Below are 23,858 nucleotides of genomic sequence, written 5' to 3' on the forward strand. Positions count from 1 at the left end.
AAATGAGAATTCAACTTGAACTGAAAATCAAAACATACCTAGATACAGGAACTTCTGGAGAGTGTCCTATAATGAAATGGGAGAAAACAAAATCAGAAAGCAGTATCTGCTGTCCCAGATCATAATCATTTGAAGCTTGAAAGAACTGATAAAAAACAGTTCTCCTAAATATTCCTAGTAACAGTGAGATCAAAACCTAACATACATCATTTACTTTTTGAAAATAAGCATTTTAAATTTAAAAGTATATAAAGTGCTAAGGACCAATAACTTAGCTTAAAAGGTTTAGATTTAACTTAAAAATAATACTTTTTACAGAACTGGAATTATTTCCAGACAGTCTGGCCATATCTATAAATGCCAGTAACAGCTCTTAATTATCTTATTTAGTCAGAGAAGGTTTTTGAATAAAAAGGTGTTTCCATACTATAAAACCCACACTGCTTTTATGTTAAGATAAAAATTGTGCTTTTAATTTATATAAGTGACCTTGAGTGCTTGCTTCATTTTGTAACAGCAACGTAGAAAAGGGAACCTAACCTTTCTCTGGGAACAGGTTGCCATTTTTCAGTCTGAACTCCAAGTATTGACTAAAACTAAATTGCTTTTTCTTGGCTGCCATTTGTCACTGCAAATAGATAACTGTAATTGTCATCTTGGGCTAATCAAACATGCATTAAAATATTACATGCATTTTGCTCATGGTGTTATGGCACTGTCCCTGGGGTCAGCAAGATTCTGAAGGAAAAGCTAATATGGAACATCTAGGCTGAAGCACAGACAGCAGGGAGGGATGTAGTACACCCAATTCCTGTCACCAGAATCAAGAGACCTTTTCTGTCTGTATGGTGGGCCTTCCCCACATCACTTCCATTCATTTTTTTGATCATCAATCCTGTTCTGATTACCTCAAAATCATCCGCAGAGAACAAGTCAAAAGGGCTATCTGAAGCCTTTGTGTTGATTAGCAGGGCATCAAATTCTTTTCCCACCTCAAAGTTTCCAATCACATCATCCAGTCCTAGAGCTGAAGAAGAAAATAAGCTCATAAACCCATCTTCAGGACCAGCTTCCTTCCACCATGTAGAAATACCTGTCAACTGACTCGAAATATTCATGAGACAAATAAAAATTAGATGATTATGAGGAAAACCCCAAAACCAAATCGAAGAGTGAGTATAGTTAGCACTTGAGCTCTTAAAAGACCTACGAAACTGTAGGCTATATTGCAAAAACATTCAAACTCTAAATAGGGCAATGAGATTAAATTGGAGAACCAGTAAAGCATATAATAACACTCATCTTGCTAAGGCAGTATTAGACTGCATTTCCTAAAAAGTTTCAGCAATTTTGAAAGGTTGTATAGGCTTATTGCAATAGTAATATACAGTAATATGATAATAAAAGAGGTGTCCAGTGAGTAATTGTAACTAGCAGGAACAAAGAATAATATGGCGTGGAAAAATAATCATAGCCAGTCTGAAGGTCTCATATCTACCTATAAGGCTTGGTTTGTGTTCTATTATCTAGTTTTATTTTTTCAAAGTTTCTTTACAAACACAGGTTCTCGGATCCACATGCTCTGAAAACCTATCTTCAGGGACTGGGTGCTTGCAAGTGCTTAAAATACCTAAAGAGCACTCTTTGTGCCCCTTTAGAAATAATTTAGGACTTTTTGAAGTTGTAGAAAGTATTTGTGAATTAAATACATTTTTTCAATACTCTGAAATTAAGTTATCAAAGAGCATGACATCTGTAAATAATGTGTTCATTTCCAGATTGCTTTGATAAAGGAACTTCAGTGTTCACTTAAGTTTGTGAGTGGCAGGAATATCACAATATCTTAAAGACATTTAAACTCCTACAAATTATGAAATATCTTGATTACCTGTTAGTTTCAACTAAAATAATCTCATGCTCCTTCAGGTTTTTGAGCAGAATGCAATTTTTAGAGTAAACACAAGAGGGTGACAAGACTTTAGGAGTCTTAACAAAGAAAATTATTCCAACAACATAATCACTCATTTAAATTTCTGCCAGTGAAATTTTCCCTTTAAGTATCCAGGCTACTGAAAGCTTGTAGAAGTAATTTGTATTCTACCCTTAAAAGTGATTCAGTATGGACAAAACAGCTTAAAATCAATATACAAAATTAACACTTTACTAAGCAAACCTAATAGAGAAAAAGCACAGGAGTACTTAGGAAGGGAAACTACATATGAGTTTGGGATTTTTATGAGTCTTCCTTTCTGAGTCTCAGTTAGTTTATTCTCACACTTTGTAGAACAGTATATACTGCAGGAAAAGGAACATTTTTTTTCCCCTTCTCATCTTCTGTCTTCTCTGTTTTCCCCAGTACACTCTTCAGGAATTCAAACACAGTCTGGAAAAGACCTGTTTGATGACATTTTCACTACATCTTTTAAACTTCCATTAATAATTCCCAATGAAGTTTTTTGGCAGCTACAGACATGTTACACTGAGAAGACTTGGGACCAGTGCTTTAGAAGGCAGTGAGCTCATTTCTGCTAACTGAAACAAAAATAGGTTTTCACTTTCATGTGGATTTCCTCTCTGCTAAATCATACCAGTTCCACTAAAACTTTTTAAATTGTATCTATTTTTGTGTGCACACTGATCGTAATAAAACTGATTCTCCAGAACTGGGTACCCATGCACTATATGACTGCATTCTGCAGATGGAACTGTGTTTTGAACAACCATGGTGGAAAGCCTGTTTAAATTTTCTGCTTTTCCCTGAGTGAGAAGTGATTCGCATGATGTTTTTATTTGCAACAAACAGCCTCACTGACAGCTCAAAAAGCACTAACAAAATTGGAAACTGATGACAAATAGAATGCATGATTTTAAAGTAATTGCAGTTTTTCTTCTCGGTGATGGTTGCTCAGAAAACAAATTTCCAGCTGGTACAATAAACAGACAAGCCTTATAACTAAGAAGTCTGAGGATCTTTGCAAAGCAAATGTGCAACCCTGAAAAGCCATTAAGGTTTTGTTATTAAAGCATCAGCATTAATAGGGCATACCCTATTAATTTTTCTCTGAAAAGCCTGGTATAGGTATGAGAAACTGAAGGATTATCTCTGCCCACCAGTTAGATTTCACTCTGCCCTCAGAAAATCTGTGAATCTCCCATGAAGACAGGGAGACACATAATCAGAAAGAGTTGTAGCTCTCTCTGTGCACACTAAAGAATCTTCTTCTTACCTTGGCTTCCTCCCAGAGTGGCAAGCTGAAAAGCTTGTTCAAGAGTTAGTCCTGTTTCATTCACTTTATTGATCTGAAGGCTATTAGACGCCATCATTGTTTTCCTTATAGCATCAAGCATAGAAGCTGAATATCCACCAGCAACATCTAGAAGGGATCAGACTCTTAGAAACAAGATGTGGGTATAATTATCTATGTTAAATTTCAATAAACTTTAATTCAAAGTTAGGAAGAGACATATGTGGTACACCCAAAATGTTCTACTGGTGTCTAGCACAATCTCTGAAGGCATAATTCCCAATAAAGATGTTTTCATATGCAGTCAGGTGAATAGAACACAAAACAAAACCAGAAACCTGAAAAGTTGTCGTTCAAGCCCTGTTTAAGCTCACAACAGCAACAAAACTCTTCATTAATTCTTTGTTTTCTTTGAAAACAATTTTGGACCACCCCTAGATTTCAATAGTCTAGACTTCCTTACTCCAATGGAGAAAACAAAGGAGGACCAAACTTTGGAGACATGATGATTTTTAAATATGAAGAGGTGAATGTTTTTGTATCTCCCAATGATCTCCAGAAGAAATTACTTTCACAGCAAACCACTAACCTGTGCCAAGGCCAAGCTTCACATTGTGTTCGAGAACCTTTCGCACATTTAAGACACCGCTGCGCAACCTGAATTGGAAGAAGAAACACAATCTGTGTGCTGCATGTAGAAAAAGTTCAGGAAAAGCAGGGCTGTAGAGCCATTTTATGATGAAGACTCTTCCTTAATGAGTACAAGCTTTCATTTATTATTTATTCTGTCTGGATATCATGCAGCCTCTCATGTCTGCTCAATAGAAAGAAGACTTTATAGTCCATTCCCCCATTGCACACTTCAGGGAGAAGGGAGATGCCTTGAATCTACCACTGACAGAACAGTCAAAAGAAACAAATTCTTAGAAAATAAATATTTATATAGATATGGATATAGATGCAATAACTAAACTGAAAGGCCACAAATCGGGCCAGAGCACACTGTGCAGAAGTGAATGGCCATGTTTAATCCAATATGTCATTTATGGTGTAATGAGGTAGCACATAAACAGCTCTGCAATGGTAGCATCAACTCAGGGTACTACACGAACAACAGCTTTATTTAATTTTACATCATTCTTTTTTTTTTTTTTTTTTTTAACTTACGAAAAGTTAGAATTGGGGCAATGTGAAATTGCAGCTCCACGAAGACTAAAAAGTTTCAGCTCTTCTTCAGAAAGATGACAGGCATGGGCCATCACTGTCTAAAGAAAAAGAGAATCACCAGCTTACCCAATATTTCATTTATTTCTGTGGCTGTGAGGTTAGCTGCACTGCTTTAAATAGCCAAAAAAGGACACATGTTACCATCTAGTGAAATAAATGCACCTCCTGAACGAAGCTCTTTAAACTCACAAGGGAAAAACTGCTTAACCTCAGTGTGCCTGAAATATCATTCCTTCAGCTTTTTATGCATTTTTAAAATATAAGAATACAGAGTACTTGCTCTTGAAGTCACTTCTGTGACCAATGACAAAAGTGAGAATTTCCCAGTTGTCCTGGCATTGTAGCAAGCTTACAATTTGTATTTTGTAGCTAACACATAGATTAAGTACCAGGACTAGAAATACATCAGATAAAATGGAAGATGTATGTACTTTTAGCTCATTTCCTATTGGTTCTCTAAAGGTTGGCACCAGGGAGAGAGATTAATTATTTTTTAAGTAAAATAATCTAATTTTTTATGCAGCTGAAAAATTACTTCTATTTCCTAGCCTACATAACAGACTTTAAAAATAAGCTCACAAGGAAAACATAGAAGTATATGATATGATAATTTAATAGTGCATAAAGCAATTATTCCCATACAAATCTAATTTGCATTACCTCATATACCAAATTCCCACTGAAGAGGAAGAGCAAGAGCTCTGTTAGATCTTGCAATCTGCACATAAAATTGAGCATGGCACAGAGACTGCTTCCACTGAGCATCTCTTAATGGCACTATGCCCCTCCAATCTCTACTCATCAAGTAGCTGAAAACACAAGGTGAATAGCCATGTCTTCAGATAAGAACCTACATATGGTAGCTACTGAAGCATAACCCTGCCAATCTGTACTATTTTCAAAAAGAAAATATTTCAGCAACAGCTAAAACAAAACCAAAAACAAACAAACAAAAAACTGCTTTTAGAACACTTTAAAAATATATTTGGTGTCTTAGTTTGAGTGGATGGGGAGAAAATGTCTGAGGTTCTGATACTATGCTTGTGCTTAACAGAATGCTTTCCCAAATATCCAGGAACCTGACTCCAGAAGGCACCAGTAAAATGATTTTTCATTTCCATTTTCATTTGTGTGCATACAAGTCACAGATTTAAGACCTGTGCTTTTGCAGCACAAATATGCTCTTGCACATCAAATCAGAATGCAAAGGACTGTGTGAGAAAACAAAGGTTAATACTGTGTACATACTTCTGTAGTCCATATTGATTTCTCAAGCAAAAAGGACAGTAAACAAGTGATTTACTGGGATACAATTTCAAACACAGAAATAGGAGTCTAATAGCTAGTTCCCAGGGAGTTTCCAGCTTCCTCTTGTGCATCTGAAAATTCTTTCCTAATTTTTTAAAGGAACTTGGCTGATGTTTAAGTACTCTGACTGTGGTTGGGTTGTCAGTATTCACTTTTGCATGGGCAATCCACTCCACTATCTAATTAGATGTGCCTTGGCTCTCCAACCTGTAATTACAGTGGGTAGGTATATTACAACTATTCTAATAGCATAAAGCAGTAATGAATTTCCGTTCTTCAGGCTAGTGTGCCTCTCAAAGCCTGGTAAAATCAGCTGGTAAAATGAGATGAGAGTGCTTTTGGATAGTCAGAGCAGTAAAGTGCACCTGTCTGCAAGCAAGGTTGATGTTTAGAATTCAACAGGGAGGGCTGCTTCTCCATAGCAAGAAAATAAATTTGGTCCTAATGTAACAGCACAGAAGAAATCCTCAGGCAAAGCAGCGTGCAAAAACTAGATAATATCCTTGGAATATAAGGATAATAAGGTACTATCCAAGAATTACCAGTTCCTACAATACCAGCTTAATCTAGCTTCCTTCTAATCCCATTGCCCTAATTCTCTCTGGAAAATGAATCAGGGAGCATAAAACATGTTTATTTTTCACTTCCTCTAGAACAGTTAGGAACAGTGTGGGCTTGTTTAAAGATCCAACACCTCAACAGAGAACATAAAACAAATTTACTTTTTCCCAGATGTCACTGACCTTGACAGAACATTACAAATTTTTAGGTAAATACAGTAAACCATCATATTCTCCACATGTACTAATGGAATTTATGTTGGGATAGTTTTTATGTGGCTACCTTGCTGGTTAGCAGCTTGTTTTTGTCATACAGTTCAGTGTAATTCTGGTAGGCGGGAAACAGGTTCTCCACAAGTTTGACTTCTTCTTCATTCTCACTTATGTGACTCTGCAACAAGAAAATGTATAGAGGGAGTCTCTTAAACAGCGTTGAACCTGACATTACAACCTTCTGAGCAATCTACTGGTGCTAAACATACATTCACAAAAAATTGTGTTTGTAAAGCCTATAGTTAGATCTAGTCCTTGCATTTCTTTTTTCATCAGACCTGAAGAAGTTATCATGGGACCTAAAGAAGCAGCTCCATTTGTTCCTTTAAAAGTGATATGAGATGGTACATGTGTCCATCCCTGTAGTGTGGTGACACAATGGCCCCATTTCCAGTTTTCAGAAGATGTTAAAATAATAGGTAAAATAATGCACTACATGTATTTTGTGAGGTAAAAGAGAGAGCAAGCATACAACAGAGTGGATGCTGAGATCAGAGCAGCAGACATATATCCTCTCAAAGGTATCTTTAGGTGATCATCACGCTGTCTGTCCATGGATTTAAATGGCACACAGAGCTCTCAGAACTTACCTGCACACGGAGATCGTGGGTTTGTGCTAATTCCCCAAGGGCATTCAGCAAGTCCTCTGTGCAGGAGGGGCCAAAGCGCGGGGTTATGATAGGTTGTACTCTGGGATACTGAAAATAATAGAAGACAGGGCTTGTATTCTACATATATATTTCAGTAACCAAAAGTAAGACTAGTATTTATCTGGCAATTACATTTTGTCTTCACTGCTTATTGTTTACTGCATCCTTGCCAACTGAAATTAAGCTGTATAGTCATTTCCTTGCTTTCATTAGACATTTCATAGCAGAAACAGAGAATGAAAGTGGAGGGCTTCTTACAATGATTTTAATGAACTTTAAAGACTTTTTTTCATTGGAACTCCCATCAAGTCACTGAATTTTACCAGTGTTCAGCAGCACTGGATACTTTTTCATATTTGCTGACTGTCTACATGCATGATGAGAAATAAGTCAGTTGAATGACCAGATATTTTCAGACCCACTTCTGTGACCATTGAAGAATGATGCAAAACTGCAAGCTTCTGTAAAACAAAAGCCATTTTCTTGGTCAATCTTCTCTATTTGTAACAGCCACAAACCCCTAAACTCCCTAGATAGGAAGAGTAGCTGTAGATATGATGACAGATGATATGATATGATATGATATGATATGATATATGATATGATGTGATATGATATCTATCATATATCATATATTATTATATGTAGGATAGGATAGAATAGGATAGGATAGGATATTCAGATACACGGTAGGAAACAGTGGAGAAGACACCAAGAACTACAGTAGTTTACACATCACATTTCTAGATTAAAATTTTCCAAGAAAAATAGTTAACAGGACTACAATTCTATCATCAGTCGGAGGCAAGAGTTTTGCACAAGCCAGTAAGTGATAACTTGGACTGCAGTTCCTTGTATTATCTCCCAGAAAAAAGGAGCTCAGGTCTTTGCAAATTAGCCAACTTACTCTAGTAATATGTCTTTTAGGCATTAATCTAGTGATATATATAGCTTAGGCATTAAACTCCAGGCAACTGCTCTTGAATATTCTGAGATGGGATGTCAAAAGCCACTGAAAACTAAAGACTGATAAAAGTACTACTGTGTATAAGATTGGACTCTAAATTTCTCTCTTTACTACAGGAGTGTAAGCATGAATTTCTTTGGAAACACACTTTAAGACGTGCGTTGACCTAAACCATTAATTTTATAGTGGATTAGTAACTTTATTTGTGAAGCGTCTATCTTCTTTTCTTTGTGTTAGAGCTGGGATTAATACACTGGAGTCACAGTTTCATGTTCGTGTTTATTAACTCTTATCTATATTGCAGTGTCACAAGTTGTGAGCTCTAACTAGCAAGATAGAAAATGGAGGTAAAATGGATGTCTCTAACTCTTTCCAAGGTTATTTAAGTGCTAATCACCCAATAACAAGATGACATCCTATATCGATTATACTTTTGACCTCATAACTGACCACACAAGGTCCGCAATGCGGACCTTTTTCACCCAATTAGAAAAAAACACCTGAAACCAAGAAGAAGAAGGTGAAGAAGAAGGACTTAGACAACGCCTTAAATCTTCCATCTTGCCCCACACAGATTACTATATACCAAAATCTCAAAATCTAAGTTTCCAGAATTCCAACATTTACTGAAAAAAACAATGATTTCTGCTGGTGAGAATTCCTTCAATTATTCTGTCTACTTACATACCACAGAGTGATAAACTGAATTCCACCTTTCTTAAACAGATGATTGTCTTTTCTAGGAAGCCAGGTATCTCAAACTTGGTAGAGAAACACATATGACATTGCTCTGCTCTGAGCACAGAAAACTCATTTTACACTGTTACAGGTGTAACATTTCTCAACATGACTAGCAGAACATTTTTCAGAGTGATGATATCTGTCTATTACACAGAAAGATGTATATTTATTGATTTGTCACTAAGACAACAGATTTGTATAGCAGGATTAATTATAGCATGTTCTGAAGAGTGTATAATGTATAGCATTAATTACAGCATCTTCTGAATACACAAATGAATTTAAAAAGATTACTTACTTTCTTTTCCAGTAGTTCTTTAACAAACCTGGAAAAGGGTAGAAATAAAGTTGCCATAAATCTGTCCTCCATGTTATAAATTAAGGAAAAAAAAAAAAAAAAAAAAAAAAAAGGTACTTGGATACCCTGTGAAACATTTCAGACAGATCAAATTTTTTAAAAAAATGCTGAGCCAGATTTTCAGATTAAATAAAAAGAGGGAACAAAGTGAAGCAGGATAGTGGCACCAAATTCTGATAGTTTTGGATGTGATTCTGAACATACTGTTTTTTCATTGAAATACTTAACATTAAACAAGCAGTAATTATGCTGAGTTCTCCCTGAAAGCCAATCACACACTTCATTAAATTAATTGAAAACACAATTATAACCTACAGCTGCAATATTGAAGAAAGAAAAAACAAACCTAACTTAAGTTTGTCTGTCCATGAACTCAAATTGCAGTGTTTAAACTTTTCAAATCCAGATTTTAAAAGATGCAGCAATATTTTATATCTTACAATAAATGCACATGTCCTCATTCCCTTAAAGAACCCTTGATTTTTTGGAAATGCTTATATTAAGGTTAACCTACAGCTGATCTATCTTCCAGAAAATAAAGATTTACTTACTCTGTTAAATAAAATGCTACGTCAGACCTCTACAAAAAACCCCAAGAAGTCACTACAGATAGTGCAGATGAGCAAACTAAACTTCCTTCTACTTTGGAAGGAGGAAGTTCTTTGGAAGTCCATTCGCCCAGTGTATGTAAGTGAGTTCTGAAAAACAGTTTGAGATGTTTTCTGGACAGGATCTCAGTGAATTTTTAAGTCACAGTTCATAGTAAGAAAACTGTGTCATTTTGAATGAAAAGTTGTATCAGTTTTATCAAATGTCTTCAGAGGGAAAAGGAAATTATGCTAGATGCTACATCCATAGCCCTTAAACCCATGCTAGATCACCAGATCAAAATGAGAGACCTGAGTTTGACTTCTGCAATGACCAAAGGATTTTGAGCCCACCATTGTCTAAATTTGAGAGCCAAAACACAAAGTGAATTAGCTACCATCTGCCTGTCTCTCCTCTTACTGATTAACCTGATATAATAAAATACTCACTTGAGCAGAAGCTCTAACAGAAATATAATGCCCAGGTGACAACCCAAAATTTCAATATGGCTGCTTTCATTCTTTCTCACATTCTTTGCACAGTGCGAGCTGTTTCAAAACTGATGAAATGTGATATGTTCTGTAAATATACCCTATAGCTTGATGGTTTATGTATTTCTCTATGAGGAAAGAAGTTCAGCTTCAAATCACTGTCTTCTGTAGCGGAACAGACTTGAACATAGGTTCTCATGTTTGCAGCTGACTATACCTAATAGTACCACAGACAGCAATCTAGAGTTCAAATCCCTAACTTTTTATTAAATTATCTTTGACAAAGAACAGTAGTTTCAAATCCTTGATGAATTTAAATTGAATACATGAATCACTTGGAATTGTATATTATTTCCATGCATGCAATGCAAATATTTCTGGATGTTAACTCTAAGTAACTGAAACGAGCGTAGTCCACTTTCTGACAATGTGACAAACGACATGTCTTAGATTCTTAAAAAAGCAAACAACAAAAATCCAACTAACACGTTGCCCTCTTAATGAAAGAGCTTTTTCATCATTCTGCAATTGTATTGCTGTGATTCAGGTAAGTACTCCAGATCCATGCCAAGAAGAACACAACTCTCCCCCCCAGACAGCTATGTAGCACTTGTAGCAACCACTCACCTAAAGCTGAGTTTCTTGTTGTACAACCAAAAAGGAATAGAAACAGAAGATAAATATTTAAAAGGAAGTTATTTAGATCCTTATGAAGCTTTTAAAACTATCAGAACTGCAAGTTCTGCTTCTTTCAGGCCCATGTGGCAGGACTAGTACCATATTATGGAAGCTGGGGATTTACATAGAGGGAAACAAATGTCAGAAGAGTGAAGGTAACTAATATTACATGTTTTAAAAATGTCTTTAAATATAAACACCATTAGAAATACATGACCATTTTTAACTTTTATTGTCACACCTTTAGCATGATTTGTGAAAACGAGGGAGCAACCTCACACAAGTGCTATAAGATATTTATATTAATCTTAGGTGTTTTCTCTTTCAGCATGATATTTAAAACATTTATATAAGCAAATAAATAGTTCCATGAGAAGAGCTGTATGTCTGCTTGACATACAGTTTTCTGAGCATGGCTGTGAAAGGCAAGAGAAACATGATAGTAAGCTGCCGTACTCCAGTCTTGATTCTCCTCTACTACAAACATTTCCTTCATCTGACTCTCCATCATTCTCTCAGCTGCATGTTGGAGTAGTTTGATTGGTGCTGTGATGGAGAAAAGATGTTTAAAATGGGGTATATGAAAGCTGAGTTCTACAACCTGAATCAAGCCTTAACCTAAATGGTGGAAGGAAATAGCTTAGAAGTTAATGGGGACAAAGGAACTGGCTGCCACCTCACCATCGTATGTCAGGTCCCATGACCTCCACACACAAAGCTGTGAAAAGGAAAAGAGGTGGCAGAAAATACCCTCTCAAACTCTAGATCTGTTGTTTCTCACTCTCTTTGGAAAAGCCAGGGAGATGCCACTCAGGCTGTGCAGCAACTGGATATGCAGGAATTTCCAGGACTGTAGGGTACAGTACTGTTGGAAGAAAAAAACCCTGTTGCCAATAAATTCACACGTGTAAGCTCTTAGAGGGATCCACATCCACTTTTCAGATGTATGAAAAATCTTATTTTAAAAGGTTATGCCATCGATTTTATTATTTTACCTTTCTGTCTCTTGCACAGAGTCAGCAGTAATCTCTCTGTATTGTGGCACACTCTCATTCATATCCATGCAGACTTTTCCAACAAAAGCTCGTTGACCAAATTTATCTGTTGATATGCATTAGAATATAAATCTCAGAATCACTGGTTCTCAGAAACCATTACCACAGCTTGTATTGAAATAAAAAACCAAAGTCCACCCCACCCAGCTTCCTTTAAGATTACCAGAATTTACGCTCATCTTGTCTCTAAGTTAAGAACACTCACGTCACTTTTAAGTATGAAAAGATAAGAAGAAATAAAGAAACAAACAACACTTAAATAGGAGCTGTCTTCCACATTGACACCCAACTTTATAAATGAGAACTAGATTACTGTAATTTAACCACAACTAGAATTCTTAATGGTAATATATGAAGACAGCTGTGACACAGGGGATGAGAAACACAAGCATCAAAGTACAGTAGCTGTAGCAGATGACTACCTGGAGATTAGAGAAGGCACAAAGATCTCAGCAAACCATCTCTCTTTAAGGGAAAGGAACAAGATTGCTAACAGGCCTCCCACATGCAGTTAGAGAGAGAAATTTCCAGATCTAGTCTAGCCTTTTTGTTGAGATTTACCCATGCTAGATGAATAAATCAGAATTCATGTGTAAAACATGCATATAATATCCAATTCTAGGCTGCCAAATGTGTTTCTAAATCAGGTATCTTCATCTGCTTTTACTATTTGAGTCGTTTAATTCAATGGCTTCAACATTTTCCTACTAAGTCAGAAACACTAGGTAATTTTTTTATGAAATCTGAGGTTCTTATTAAATTTCTCTTCTTTATGGGCTGTCTGAGCCTTGAGAAATCCTGCAAGAACTACAATATTTTCAAACAGCAGACATTTGCAACTGTGAACAGAAGGGAAGCAGAAGATTCTGATGCAGCTTCCATTTCTCTGATTTCAGAGGGTGTGTGAAGATTTTTGACATTGATTATCAGCTGAAACCTCAGAGTATCAGGAAATTAATGCACTGACTAGGCCTCCTGTCATTCAGTTCTTCCAAACCTCAAATAACAAAAGGTTAGAAAGAGTAGAGAGCTGCAAACGGAGAACAAGTCCAGCAGACCTAATTCAAGCTCAGCCATCAGCACATTTGGGAGTGAAGACACAAGGAGTAGAAACAGTAGGATAGAGGTGTTTAAGTGAACATGGGTAACAGGTGGGATTTGGGGACACAGTGTGACAGGAAAAATGAATAAAAAACAAATTAGGAGAAAGACAGATCCCTAGCTAGTCTGAAACTCCTAAACATTGTTTCCTTCAACTAACATGATTCACACAATATCCTTCAAAAATCACTGGTAGACTTACCTATAATTTCAGCGAGAAGAAGGGAACTATCTGTATGAATTGTTGCAAAGTAGCAGGCTGTAGTCGTGCCATTCTTTAGAGTTCGTCTCTAAAAAAAGAAATCAGTTTCAACTGTCTGGAAAAAAAATCAGCGAAGCTGCCAAAATGCAGAACAGGCAGTCTCATTTCAAACTGCAAGAACATTTAGTTATTGTGAAATTTTGCAGTAAAGTGGGAAGGTAAAAATATAGATCTTTAATTTCATAAAAGCTTTTTTAAGTCTGAGGGTTAATAAATACAAAAAATTCCTCAGAATATTTGCAATGGCTAAAGCCATAGAAACCAGTTTATATTCCTTCCCCCAAACTGGAAATACTCCAGCTTATATTTAGAAATACAAACAACTAGTCTTTTTTGTAATTTCCTAGCTTAATGCTATGAAAGGCTCTCCAATTTTCATGGTGAAGCACTGTTTAGCTAGTGTTAGCAAAGCAGGGCTTTTGGAGAACATGGTGGTTTTCTTTTAGCAACCTGATCTAGCTGGAAAAGCAAGTCAGGTTTCCACGTATCTAAAACCTTAGTTTTCCCCAAATACAAATAGCAAACTTAACTGTGAAAGTAAACTGAGCACAACTGTTCAGACTATGGGCTAGTTATTTATCTAATATACCATCTGAAAGGAAATGGGTGTTTACACCACTTCATATTACTTTTGGGGAACATAATAATAAATGATCAGCAATTTTAGTTACATTAATTCATTATGAAATTTGTAGCTTCTCTTGTCCTTGGGACTGATGCAAAATACGTTGACCGCTTATCCAACATACAGGCTTAAAATATATTTTGGGTTCTGGCTGCCAAGTAATTTGAGAATTTTCTTTTCTTTTTTTCTTTTTTCCTTTTTTTATGTGATAGAAGGTGGGACACCCAACACTGTTTGGAAGAAGGCTAGAGCTAATTATTTGACAAACATGAAGCCAAGCTCTGTCCTTTATTTACAATATTCAAACTAAAATCTTTAAGAGTCCCAAAAGAGTCTCAAAACTAGCAATGTGATTACTGACATGAGTTACCTTTGTCTTGCCTAGTTTTAAAATTCATAACCCTCATTTCTGAAATCCTACCAATAGTGCTAAATTAAGTCTAAAAACATTCTGTTTCCAAATCATCAGCACAAAGAGAAGGTTCCAGCTAAAAGCAGTAAAATTTCACCTAAATTGTTTCTTATGCTGAGTATAGAAAGTGTTTGCTGGAAACAGGATTTTGATTTGAAAAAATCAACTATGTTTAAATTACAGCTTCAAAAGCCCAATGGTATTTATGAAAAAAGATCTGCTCCATGAAAGTTTAGTCCTGTTTCCAACAGGTGAAGGTTATTGTTGGCCTCATCAAACACTGCAGAGTGACTGGTATTCTGTATCTTCTGTGCATGAAGACATTTTCCTGACCCTGTTCTGTTTGATTAGGGAGAGCCTGACTGTGGTGTTCAGGCTCCCACAACTGACTTTTCCACCTCCCTCTGGCAGCTCTTTTCCAGATCATATTGTGACACACCTTGCAGGGTGAGGTCTCTTGATGTGCTGGGATCACTCAACCTGTGCTGCATAACAGTGTGTTGGGCCCACAGCCCAAAGGTGAGGACACCTCTATGCTTTGAGCAGTTGAAGGCATATGTGCTCGTCACAAGAGCTTGTGACCAAGATGCTTCTACATGTTTTTTTATCATGGCAGATGGCAGAAAGCAATTCCTTTTAAATTTGTGTGGCAAGGAACAGCATAACTATTTATTTCAGAATTGTTATGTTATCATGTTTACAACAGATATTGTCACAGTAATAGAGGGGAAAAAGAAAAAAAAAAGAAAAAAAAAAAAGAAAAAAGGAAAAAAAAAAAAAAAAAGGCAAGGCAAATCATGCTGGCCAGATAATGTAATCTGCTGAAGATGCTTCAGTCCCCATATTAAAGGATAAATTTCAGTTATAGGACAGAACAAGTACTCTGCAATATGACCTAGCTGCTTGTTGTCTATCCAGTGGATCTTAAATACTTTATAAAGCTCAGAACCAGTCTAGCTCAAACACAGCCTTCCTTTGTCCCACAATTCCACTGAGATACTTAATCTAAGGCCCCCGCAGTGAAAGACAATCCCACTGTAAGGACCTTAGCAGCAGCAATGTCTTCCTTTACTACTCTAGAACACCCCAGATTTGACATCTTGAAAAGTATCTTCTCTTTCATGTGGTTTTTGCAGATGGCATGTTCATAATAGAGGATTTTTGTGCAGAAAAGGAAACATCCCCTGAATTTTTTTTACTGTGCTTGTTTACTGCTGCATTGTTGTCAGCACCTGCTGGCTGTAATAATTCTGAGCGTAGATTAAATGTTGGTCATTGTATTCAGAAAATGTGACAAACAGTTCATTCTTAACCTTGTGATTAAATGAACGCTATTGCCAACAGCAACAGAACAAGACTGGAACTAGTAAAAGACAATTTTGGCTAGCAATTACAACAGTGGCTATCTTGGTTTTATCTGGTTTCCATGACACTTAAACATTCTCTACTATTTCTGCTGACCTTCTGAAAACATACCTATATAAAATGAATGTTGTCAAGTAGGTAAATGTCAAGTAGGTAAATGTAGGAACTTACAACAACTCTGGTGTACACTTCTTCTGCAAAACCAGTGTCCTGGTATTTGGCTTCTGTTGGGAACGTGTAGGAAGTCAACCACTGCAAAAGAGGCAGGTCTACTCTTGTACCAGTAAATGAATACTGAGGGGCGTGAATATGTGTATCAACCAATCCTGGCATGAAGAATTCACTAAGGAAAGAACATAAAATTGTAATAATTCAAAAATACTACATTTAAAAATGCCTCAAAATTCTCCACAGTAGTTAGCTTCATTTTAAAGAGTATACTTGAGTAAAATCCACCAGAATAAATGGCAAGTACAGATTAACCTGTCTCTTCCAGCATCAGCCTAATAACTCTGGCTGTACCTCTACTCATACCCATCTTTTGGTATGAAGCAATTGAGTAGTATCATTTACACAGCAAAATGCATATATCTAACTGTGAGAAAAACAGTGTAAGAGCATGATTAATCTAATTATCTCTAATATTGATCCACTTTAAATGCCAACAAACAAAGGGGAACTGACTTCACAATAGCTAGAATTACTCCACTGTAGAATCCACCTGAAAAAGAGATTTGTACCTAAAAACAGTCTTGTTTCCTAGTATGGATATAGATGGAACACCTCTAGCTTCCAGACCATTGTATTTACAAAATGTGACTTTCTATATGCCAGTTTTCCTCTATATTATTTACATGTCTATATAGATATATAAAATCAATGAATTTCCAGGCTTAATGGAAGAGCAGACACATTGTCTAAAAATGCAGACACAGACATTGGTGAAAAACGTTCTGCTCCATATCTTGATAGGAAAGGCATATTTACAAAGTAACTGCAAAACTGTATGTTGTCATGTAATGTTCATGCAATAACAGGGATGAATATATCGACATTACTAGGAAGTTGCTATGGCTATTTTATTTTGTGCTGAAACTTCTTACTGCACGACATTTTTCTCACCTCTCTCTCCTTATCCCTGACTACTGAATGAATTAAATTTTGTCTCTTTTTAGCTCCTTTTCTTTCTGTTTTCTTGCAGGCTATAAGTGATGAAAAGTCTTTCTCAATCTGATCCATATTTTCAGCACCTTCCATTTTCCTTAGGCTATTTCAAGTGAAGAAAATATCTGATTACTCATATATACTGTATGATTAGCTTTTCAGCAGAGTGTAATTTTTTTTTTTTAACAATCAATTACTAGAGAGATGCTGCAGCTCTCAATTCTAAGCCATAAGTCATTTACAGTGCTACTACATGCAAAGAGTATTAGATACAGTCCAAAACTTTTCCATTTCACCATAAAGTTGGGAGATTTCACTGGATGAAGAAAAAAGAAATGTCTCAGCTGCAGTATAGTGAGAAATCAAAAGCTCTGTGTTTAGAACATTTAAATCTTCTAATTGTATTAATTTTTATTATGAATTTGTCCAAGCAAATTAGTTTCATATCTGAAGTGTCAGTGTTACCTACTTTTACTACATCTAGATTTTTATGTTAGGCACACCCCATTGCTAACAAAATGGATATAAATTGTGATCTTAAGAAAGAGTGGTGCTTACTTCTGGGAACATAGAAGTGATTATACCTGAAAATTAAATTTGACATTTTGTTATGCGCACTATATATCAGCCAGCACAATTCGGCCACGTCTGCAATCCTAAACCAAGGAATGCAAAGAGAACATGGACTGTCTATCCTCCAAGTCGCATCCAGACCACAGGCACCTTTGGGTAATGAGGTCTCACTGTTCTGAAATGGAATTTTGCCCATTAAATTTATGGGCACCATATGGATTTGAAGTGCTCCCTGTCAAAATGTATTCCAAAGACTCACTTTACCTCAATCAAAGAACAAACTGCAGTTGCTAAAGTTAATCTTAATGAAACACATACTGTTTACTCAGTTGTCTTATGTCAGATGTTTTGAACCCCCACGTCTTAGCCAGTTGCTCTAGTTGATCAGCTTGTTCCACAAACACAATCTAAAAAAAAGAAAACATGGTTAAGTACTTTAAACGTGCATTCCACGTTTGTGGAATTTTGTGAAGGCAAAAATAGGTTAAATTTTAAGACCAATTTTAAACACTTACTACAGAGGTGTTAGGTTTGCATTGAGACACTTGCTCTTCCTGACTATCAAGCATGATTTTGAAACAGCTTCTCATAATCCAGCGAATAACCGCACCCATCTTATACCTTGTAATAAAAACAATAAATTCCTTCTCTGGTAATACACAGGCAGAACAGCACAGACCTTAGCGTCCCATAATGTAACATCATGCTAGCAGTACACTCACTTGCTGAGGAGGTGTACAACAGCCTTACAGGAATGCAGGTACGGTATTCACAACCAGAGGGTCAAATCACCTACTTTGCCTATGACTGACTGACATCAAGCTAAGCATTTTCTAATTTTCTGCTTGTGTTGGGCTTTCTAAACTTTTTTCAGTGCCTAGGATGAGGAAAGAAATTGAGGGGAAAAATGTGGATAATATTTTCATTTTATGGAATGGACTAAAAGGACACTGAGATCTTTGTTTATTTCAAAATAAAACCCTACAATCTGGAGCCAAATTCAACCCCATTTGACTCCTAGAGAACATAGATTCTACTGATAATGAGTTGCTGTTGCCTGGTCAGAATTTTAGCACATTTCCAATTTATTTTTAAATTCTATGGTGCTTTAATCTACAACATGACTCTCAGCAGCTGAATTTTCAACTCATTGATTCTCACTAACAGGCATGATACCTCCCCAGGTGTCTCCACAACAGAGATTGTGGAGTCTAGGAATTGCAATGCCCATTACAGGCTTGAAGTGGGATCCGAGTTCCCTGAAGACTTGACAATTTAGGGGACTTGGAAGTCTCCACTGGCCAAAGACTGCCCATCTAAGCTTACAGATTCTTGCCTCTAATCTCAGCTTCTGTCAGAAACCAATTCATGTTCATCTAACTCCCTCAGTGCAAGAGCTCATTCCCCTGACTTCACGGGAATACTCTTTTTGCTATCAGTATCCTTCTGCTCCTGCAATGGTGCCCGCACTGAGGGCCTGTATCACCTCATGACAGCAGATTCTAGAGCAACAGTTAAAAACAACAACAACAACAACAACAAAAAACTCCCACATTTTAAAAAAAGCAAGACTTAGTACTTGTAAAGGACTAAAAAAGCATTGTTTAGCAGTTATTTGCATGTCATTTTTTATGTGTATGTTTATCTTTCATAGAAATTTACCATTCTCTGTTTTGTCCACGGACAAAAATAAACAAAGCTGCTAAACTGTAACGGCTGCTAAATTTCAGACAGTAAGTTATTGGCTGCCTAGTCTTTTAAATTAATCATGGCTGATATGATTTATATTGTCTAAAGGGCAGATGTTTTACATTTTCAGTCAGAAAAAATATTTAAATAATGTCATCTAAATAAACCCAAACTAGAAAAATTGCAAGATTATAGTATTCCGTTAATAGTTCACAAGAAGCAGTATTGTCCTCCATGCAAAGAGGAATACATCTAACTTAATTAACTGTTTAACTGCAGATGGCTTGGAACATAGACCTACTGAAATATTTGATGAGCAATAAAAAAAATGTCATTCAGATACTGAAGTCAAAATGCAGAATGAGCAACGTTAGAGCTGGGAGTGGGGGGAGATGCGTGAAGAGGGAGGGAAAAAGAGAGAGGAGAGAAACATGAAACACCAGATGACAAATTCTGGAAACAGGCGTTGCCATGGAAAACCAGTGGCTGCTATGTACTCTTAGGGTGCAGAAAAATAAATACTTAAATCATGGAAAAGTTAAGAAAATGTGTTTCAAGGAAGCTGGATACATTAAATCAATTCTAAACCTGACACCTGGTCTATTATGGTTGAATTAGACTACCAGGAAAGTAGCAAGACATCTACTTTTTTTTCAAACAAATTTCCCAATGGAATTCTTTAGTCAGCCGAGAGTTGTTCTCCATTGCTTTAGGATGCATTTCTAATGCTGAAAGCTCTAAGCTCTTTGGGATTCTATGCTTGGATATTTGCCCCAGTATTTGCTAGTGCATTAAAGGTAACCAATTGGATGCACAGTTCTTGAAATCAGTTCTGCACGTCAACACTGTAGAAGCAAGAAGAAATTCTACAGTAGAGACAATACAGAGTCAAGGCAAGGACACGAGATTTCAGCTTTAAAGAAGAAAGCCAAGGAGAATAACTGGCACTTTGGGAAAGGCATATCACAAAAAGCAGAATCACTGGCTGCTAACATCATTGTCCAAACACTTCTGTAAGTTCTCATGTAATGGGGCGAAAGCATCCAAAGATGAGGGGTAAAGATCTCCCTACACTTGTGACTAGGTCAGGCCTCTTATATACCAAGTGATACCATTAAAGCATAGCTGGTCAAATAAATTGTGCATCAACCCTGGTAGCAAATCCTAAGTGCCTTCAAGCACCACAGTGCAAATATTTTGCTAACAAGAGAACAGTAAGAGAATGGTAAGTGAATGATGCTGGCTGAAGGAACGTGGTTGGTTTGGATCCAGCAGTGCCTGTCTTACTATGTTTCTGGGTTTGACATTCATAGGTGAACATGAGAAGGGGTCTACCCCTCTTTCCCCTCCCACACGCTCTCTTCCCTCCCTGTTCCCACAGTTGTTAAACTACTTTTGCAATTAGAGACATGATGCCTGTTGTTTGCCTAGTTCCCAGAACTGGAATGTGAGGCTAAATGAGAGACAAGAGCACTTGCTAGACCCAGCTGCTAAAGAAACTGCCCAGCCTGCTGAGAAAGGCTAAGCAATGAACTCCAGATAGATGTTTGGTACCTTGGTGTCTCCCTCCTTGTACAGCTGATTCATGTTCACTCACTATCCCAACTGGTTTAAATCAAACTTTATGCTTAAAATCCTTATTCCATAATTCTTGCTCTTTTTGTGACTTCCACAAGGGCTTTTAGCTTAATATTTTTTCCTACCTACTTAATAGTCTACTCACCTAGGATAATTACACCATTATTTCAATAACAACTCACATTTTGCACCTATGATTTCTTTACCCTGAGGGACGCTGGTCTTTCTCTTTGCTGTTCCTCAAGGGAGACACTACACTGCTCTGCAAACCACTCAGTTAAACATGGTCCTTACTTTGCTAACTTGATGATAATTTGGAGTTTTATACCTGAAAGCAATGTTTTTCTTCATAAAACTTCCTTTTCTTCTGGGGTAACACAGAGAGAGATGACATTTTACATCTCTTGGAGGACATACAGGGACTCACACCGCAAAATAGGACCCAGTTGTTTGTACAAGTTCTTGTGTACAGAGACCATACAAAATTTTTCCATGATGGAGTCAGCAACATGAAGCAAAAGGATACCTGTTTAGTTAAGTTTACATCTTTGGGAGGAAAATAGAAGCAGTTTTGTTGTAAATTTGAATAATAGAGGTAGTCATTTTCTATCCACTATGTCTTGAAAAGCCGACTCTTCTGTGATTCCAGTGGTTGTTCTGCAGGAAGCTACATTATGAGTAATAGGGAAAGAAGAGAGCATATGGGATACTCACTTTATAAGCTCCTGGAATATTAAAATGTCACGAATTTGTAATAAAAACAGAATAAATTAAAGTGCCTGTCACCGTGTTCTGGTGGGAATTTTATTTTAGGAAGATAGTGTTTCAATGGATTAAAAAACAAACAAACAAACAAAAACCTTCTGCCAATTTATGCAAAGAGAACAGTATACTGTGAATCCTTGTTCCCTAAGAGAAGGAGAGAGAGTAGGCGAGAGCACAGATCCCTAGGTGTATCTTACTAAGGTACCTCTTTTCTGGGAAAATCACTAAAAAAATCTTGATTTCCTATGGATGTTGTGTAGATACACCTTCCCAGAAATTTACATTAAAGAGAGTGGGATGGAGTATGAATTTCCATCTTCTCCACCTGAATAACACCAGCCAAACAATTTTTCATTCAAAGCTATTGTTTTAGTGAACACCAGGCAATACATAACTATGCAAGTTTTCACTCCCTTCCTGTTCATCAGAATACAGCTCCTCACAGACTTCAATACACCTTGCACCAGACTTCTCAACAGCTATAAAAGGTCTGTCTTGAAACAGGCCTGCGTGGACCCGAATAGAGAATAGAGAAAATAAACACTGTTAGGGTTCAAAATGTGCTTTGCACAGATTTCAAATGCTAATGAAGCCTGACACACAGAAACCTGTTATTTAGCCACAAGAAAGAAAATTACTTTTTAAAATTTTACATGGGGTGCTCATGTATGTTATTGAGTCTACAAGAAATCACCAGTCTACTTACAAAACCCGCAATACGAAACTGAGTTTCAAGTGTGATATTGTTCAGGGAATGACATTGTTGCCTTGCCAGACTCTCTCCTGCATTATCGGTAAGTCCAGTGCTTGTTTTAAGCTTGGATCATACTACTGAAATGCCCAACATCACCATCTTTCTAACTATTTATGGGTATATGCCGGCGGGGGAGGGGGGCGGGGGGGTGTTGTGATAAGAAGACAAAAAATCCTCATTTAGAAGCTGTGCTGTGGGTACGCAGCCCGTATTCACCATCACTGTTTAGCTACCCTGAGATTTAAAAAAAAAAAAAAAAAAAAAAAAAAAAAAAAAAAAAAACCAAAAAAAACCCCCACCAGCTTGTGAAACTGAAAGAAAACAGCGAATCTGATAGAATGCCTGGTCTAGGCACGCTGTTGTTCTGGGAAGACTCAGCACACCTCAAAAGCAGATTTACGCCAACTGCAGACTCGTGCCGAGGAGACGTTCTACCCCGGTTACCTCCAGCTCCCCCAGGTGCGAAATCCCTTCTCCGCGGCGCCTGCCCCGACAGACAGGAGTGCGAAAATTTTCCGCTTTCTCCCCACCGACCGGCGGAGCCGGCCCTGCCCCTCAGCAGCCCCGGGCGCGGACCCCGCGGCGGAGCGGGGCTCGGGCACCGCCGCCCTCGCCGGGCGCACCCGCAGCCACCGCCGGGCACCTGCCCCTCCGCGCCGGCCTCCGCGACACCCCGCCCGAGCCCCCCACTCACTGTCCCGTTATCGTCCACCCCCAGAAGGTGTCCGTGGAGGATCTCCATGGGGGCGGAGGCGCCGGAGTGCACGAAAGTCCCCTTGAAGACGTGGGCGAGCGGCGGGCGCTGCGGGGAGCCCATGGCGGCGGACTCGGCGGGCGCGGGCTGGGAGCTGCCACCCCGCGGGCTGCCTCCCCCTGGTGTCTCCCGGTGCCGCCGGTGGCTTCCTGGAGCTGTCACCATTTCCCCACCCCCTGGTGACTTTCTTTACGGGGAGTGGTTTCGGCGCAAGGAGGGCGGGAGGCCGAGCAGCGCCCTTCGCCTTCTCCCGGGCGGGTGGCGGGCGGAGGTGCCCGGGCGGTGCGCGGGGTGCCCCCGAACCCTCGGCCTCCCCGCCGCTGATGCCCCCATCCCAGACTTGTGTGCGAGAGGCGCGAACGACAGGAGAGATGCCCGGTGGGTTTTGGGGTCCCACTTTCTCCCTGGGAAGAGGCGAGAGATTCGACGAGGTGTCTGATAGTGTTTTACGGGTGTCTGGCAACTCATTTTTGCAACCGACCTGAGAGTTGTAACCACTTGCAGAAGTTTTTTTTACAACAGGATTTTTAGGTCGGAGAAGACCTTTGAGACCCTCAAATGTCAGACTGTCTCATCAGTCCTCGGCCTCCGTATTGGACATTAGAAGAGCGTAGGAGTAGAGAACAGATGCCCCCTGAGGTACCAGAACCTTCAGAAGGCGGCAGCCTCATTCAA

General features: G+C 38.1%; 1 protein-coding gene across 1 annotated transcript in view; it reads right to left on the minus strand.

Moving 5' to 3' along the window:
* GDA (guanine deaminase) overlaps positions 1–23,310 on the minus strand; it is a 28,160-nt gene extending 4,850 nt beyond the window's left edge. Inside the window, exons 1-13 of the mRNA XM_040091120.2 lie at positions 23,124–23,310; positions 17,962–18,050; positions 16,078–16,249; positions 13,445–13,532; positions 12,082–12,187; positions 9,270–9,297; positions 7,204–7,311; positions 6,624–6,731; positions 4,413–4,510; positions 3,835–3,902; positions 3,228–3,374; positions 909–1,027; positions 39–66 (exon numbers count right to left, since the gene is read on the minus strand). Coding sequence (XP_039947054.1) covers positions 39–66; positions 909–1,027; positions 3,228–3,374; positions 3,835–3,902; positions 4,413–4,510; positions 6,624–6,731; positions 7,204–7,311; positions 9,270–9,297; positions 12,082–12,187; positions 13,445–13,532; positions 16,078–16,249; positions 17,962–18,050; positions 23,124–23,246 — 1,282 coding nt within the window. The 5' untranslated portion in view covers positions 23,247–23,310. The remainder of the gene's footprint in view (positions 1–38; positions 67–908; positions 1,028–3,227; positions 3,375–3,834; positions 3,903–4,412; positions 4,511–6,623; positions 6,732–7,203; positions 7,312–9,269; positions 9,298–12,081; positions 12,188–13,444; positions 13,533–16,077; positions 16,250–17,961; positions 18,051–23,123) is intronic.
* Positions 23,311–23,858: the final 548 nt, after the last annotated feature.

This window comes from Hirundo rustica, chromosome Z (assembly GCF_015227805.2).
Source record: "Hirundo rustica isolate bHirRus1 chromosome Z, bHirRus1.pri.v3, whole genome shotgun sequence".
NCBI classification, from domain to species: Eukaryota; Metazoa; Chordata; class Aves; order Passeriformes; family Hirundinidae; genus Hirundo; species Hirundo rustica.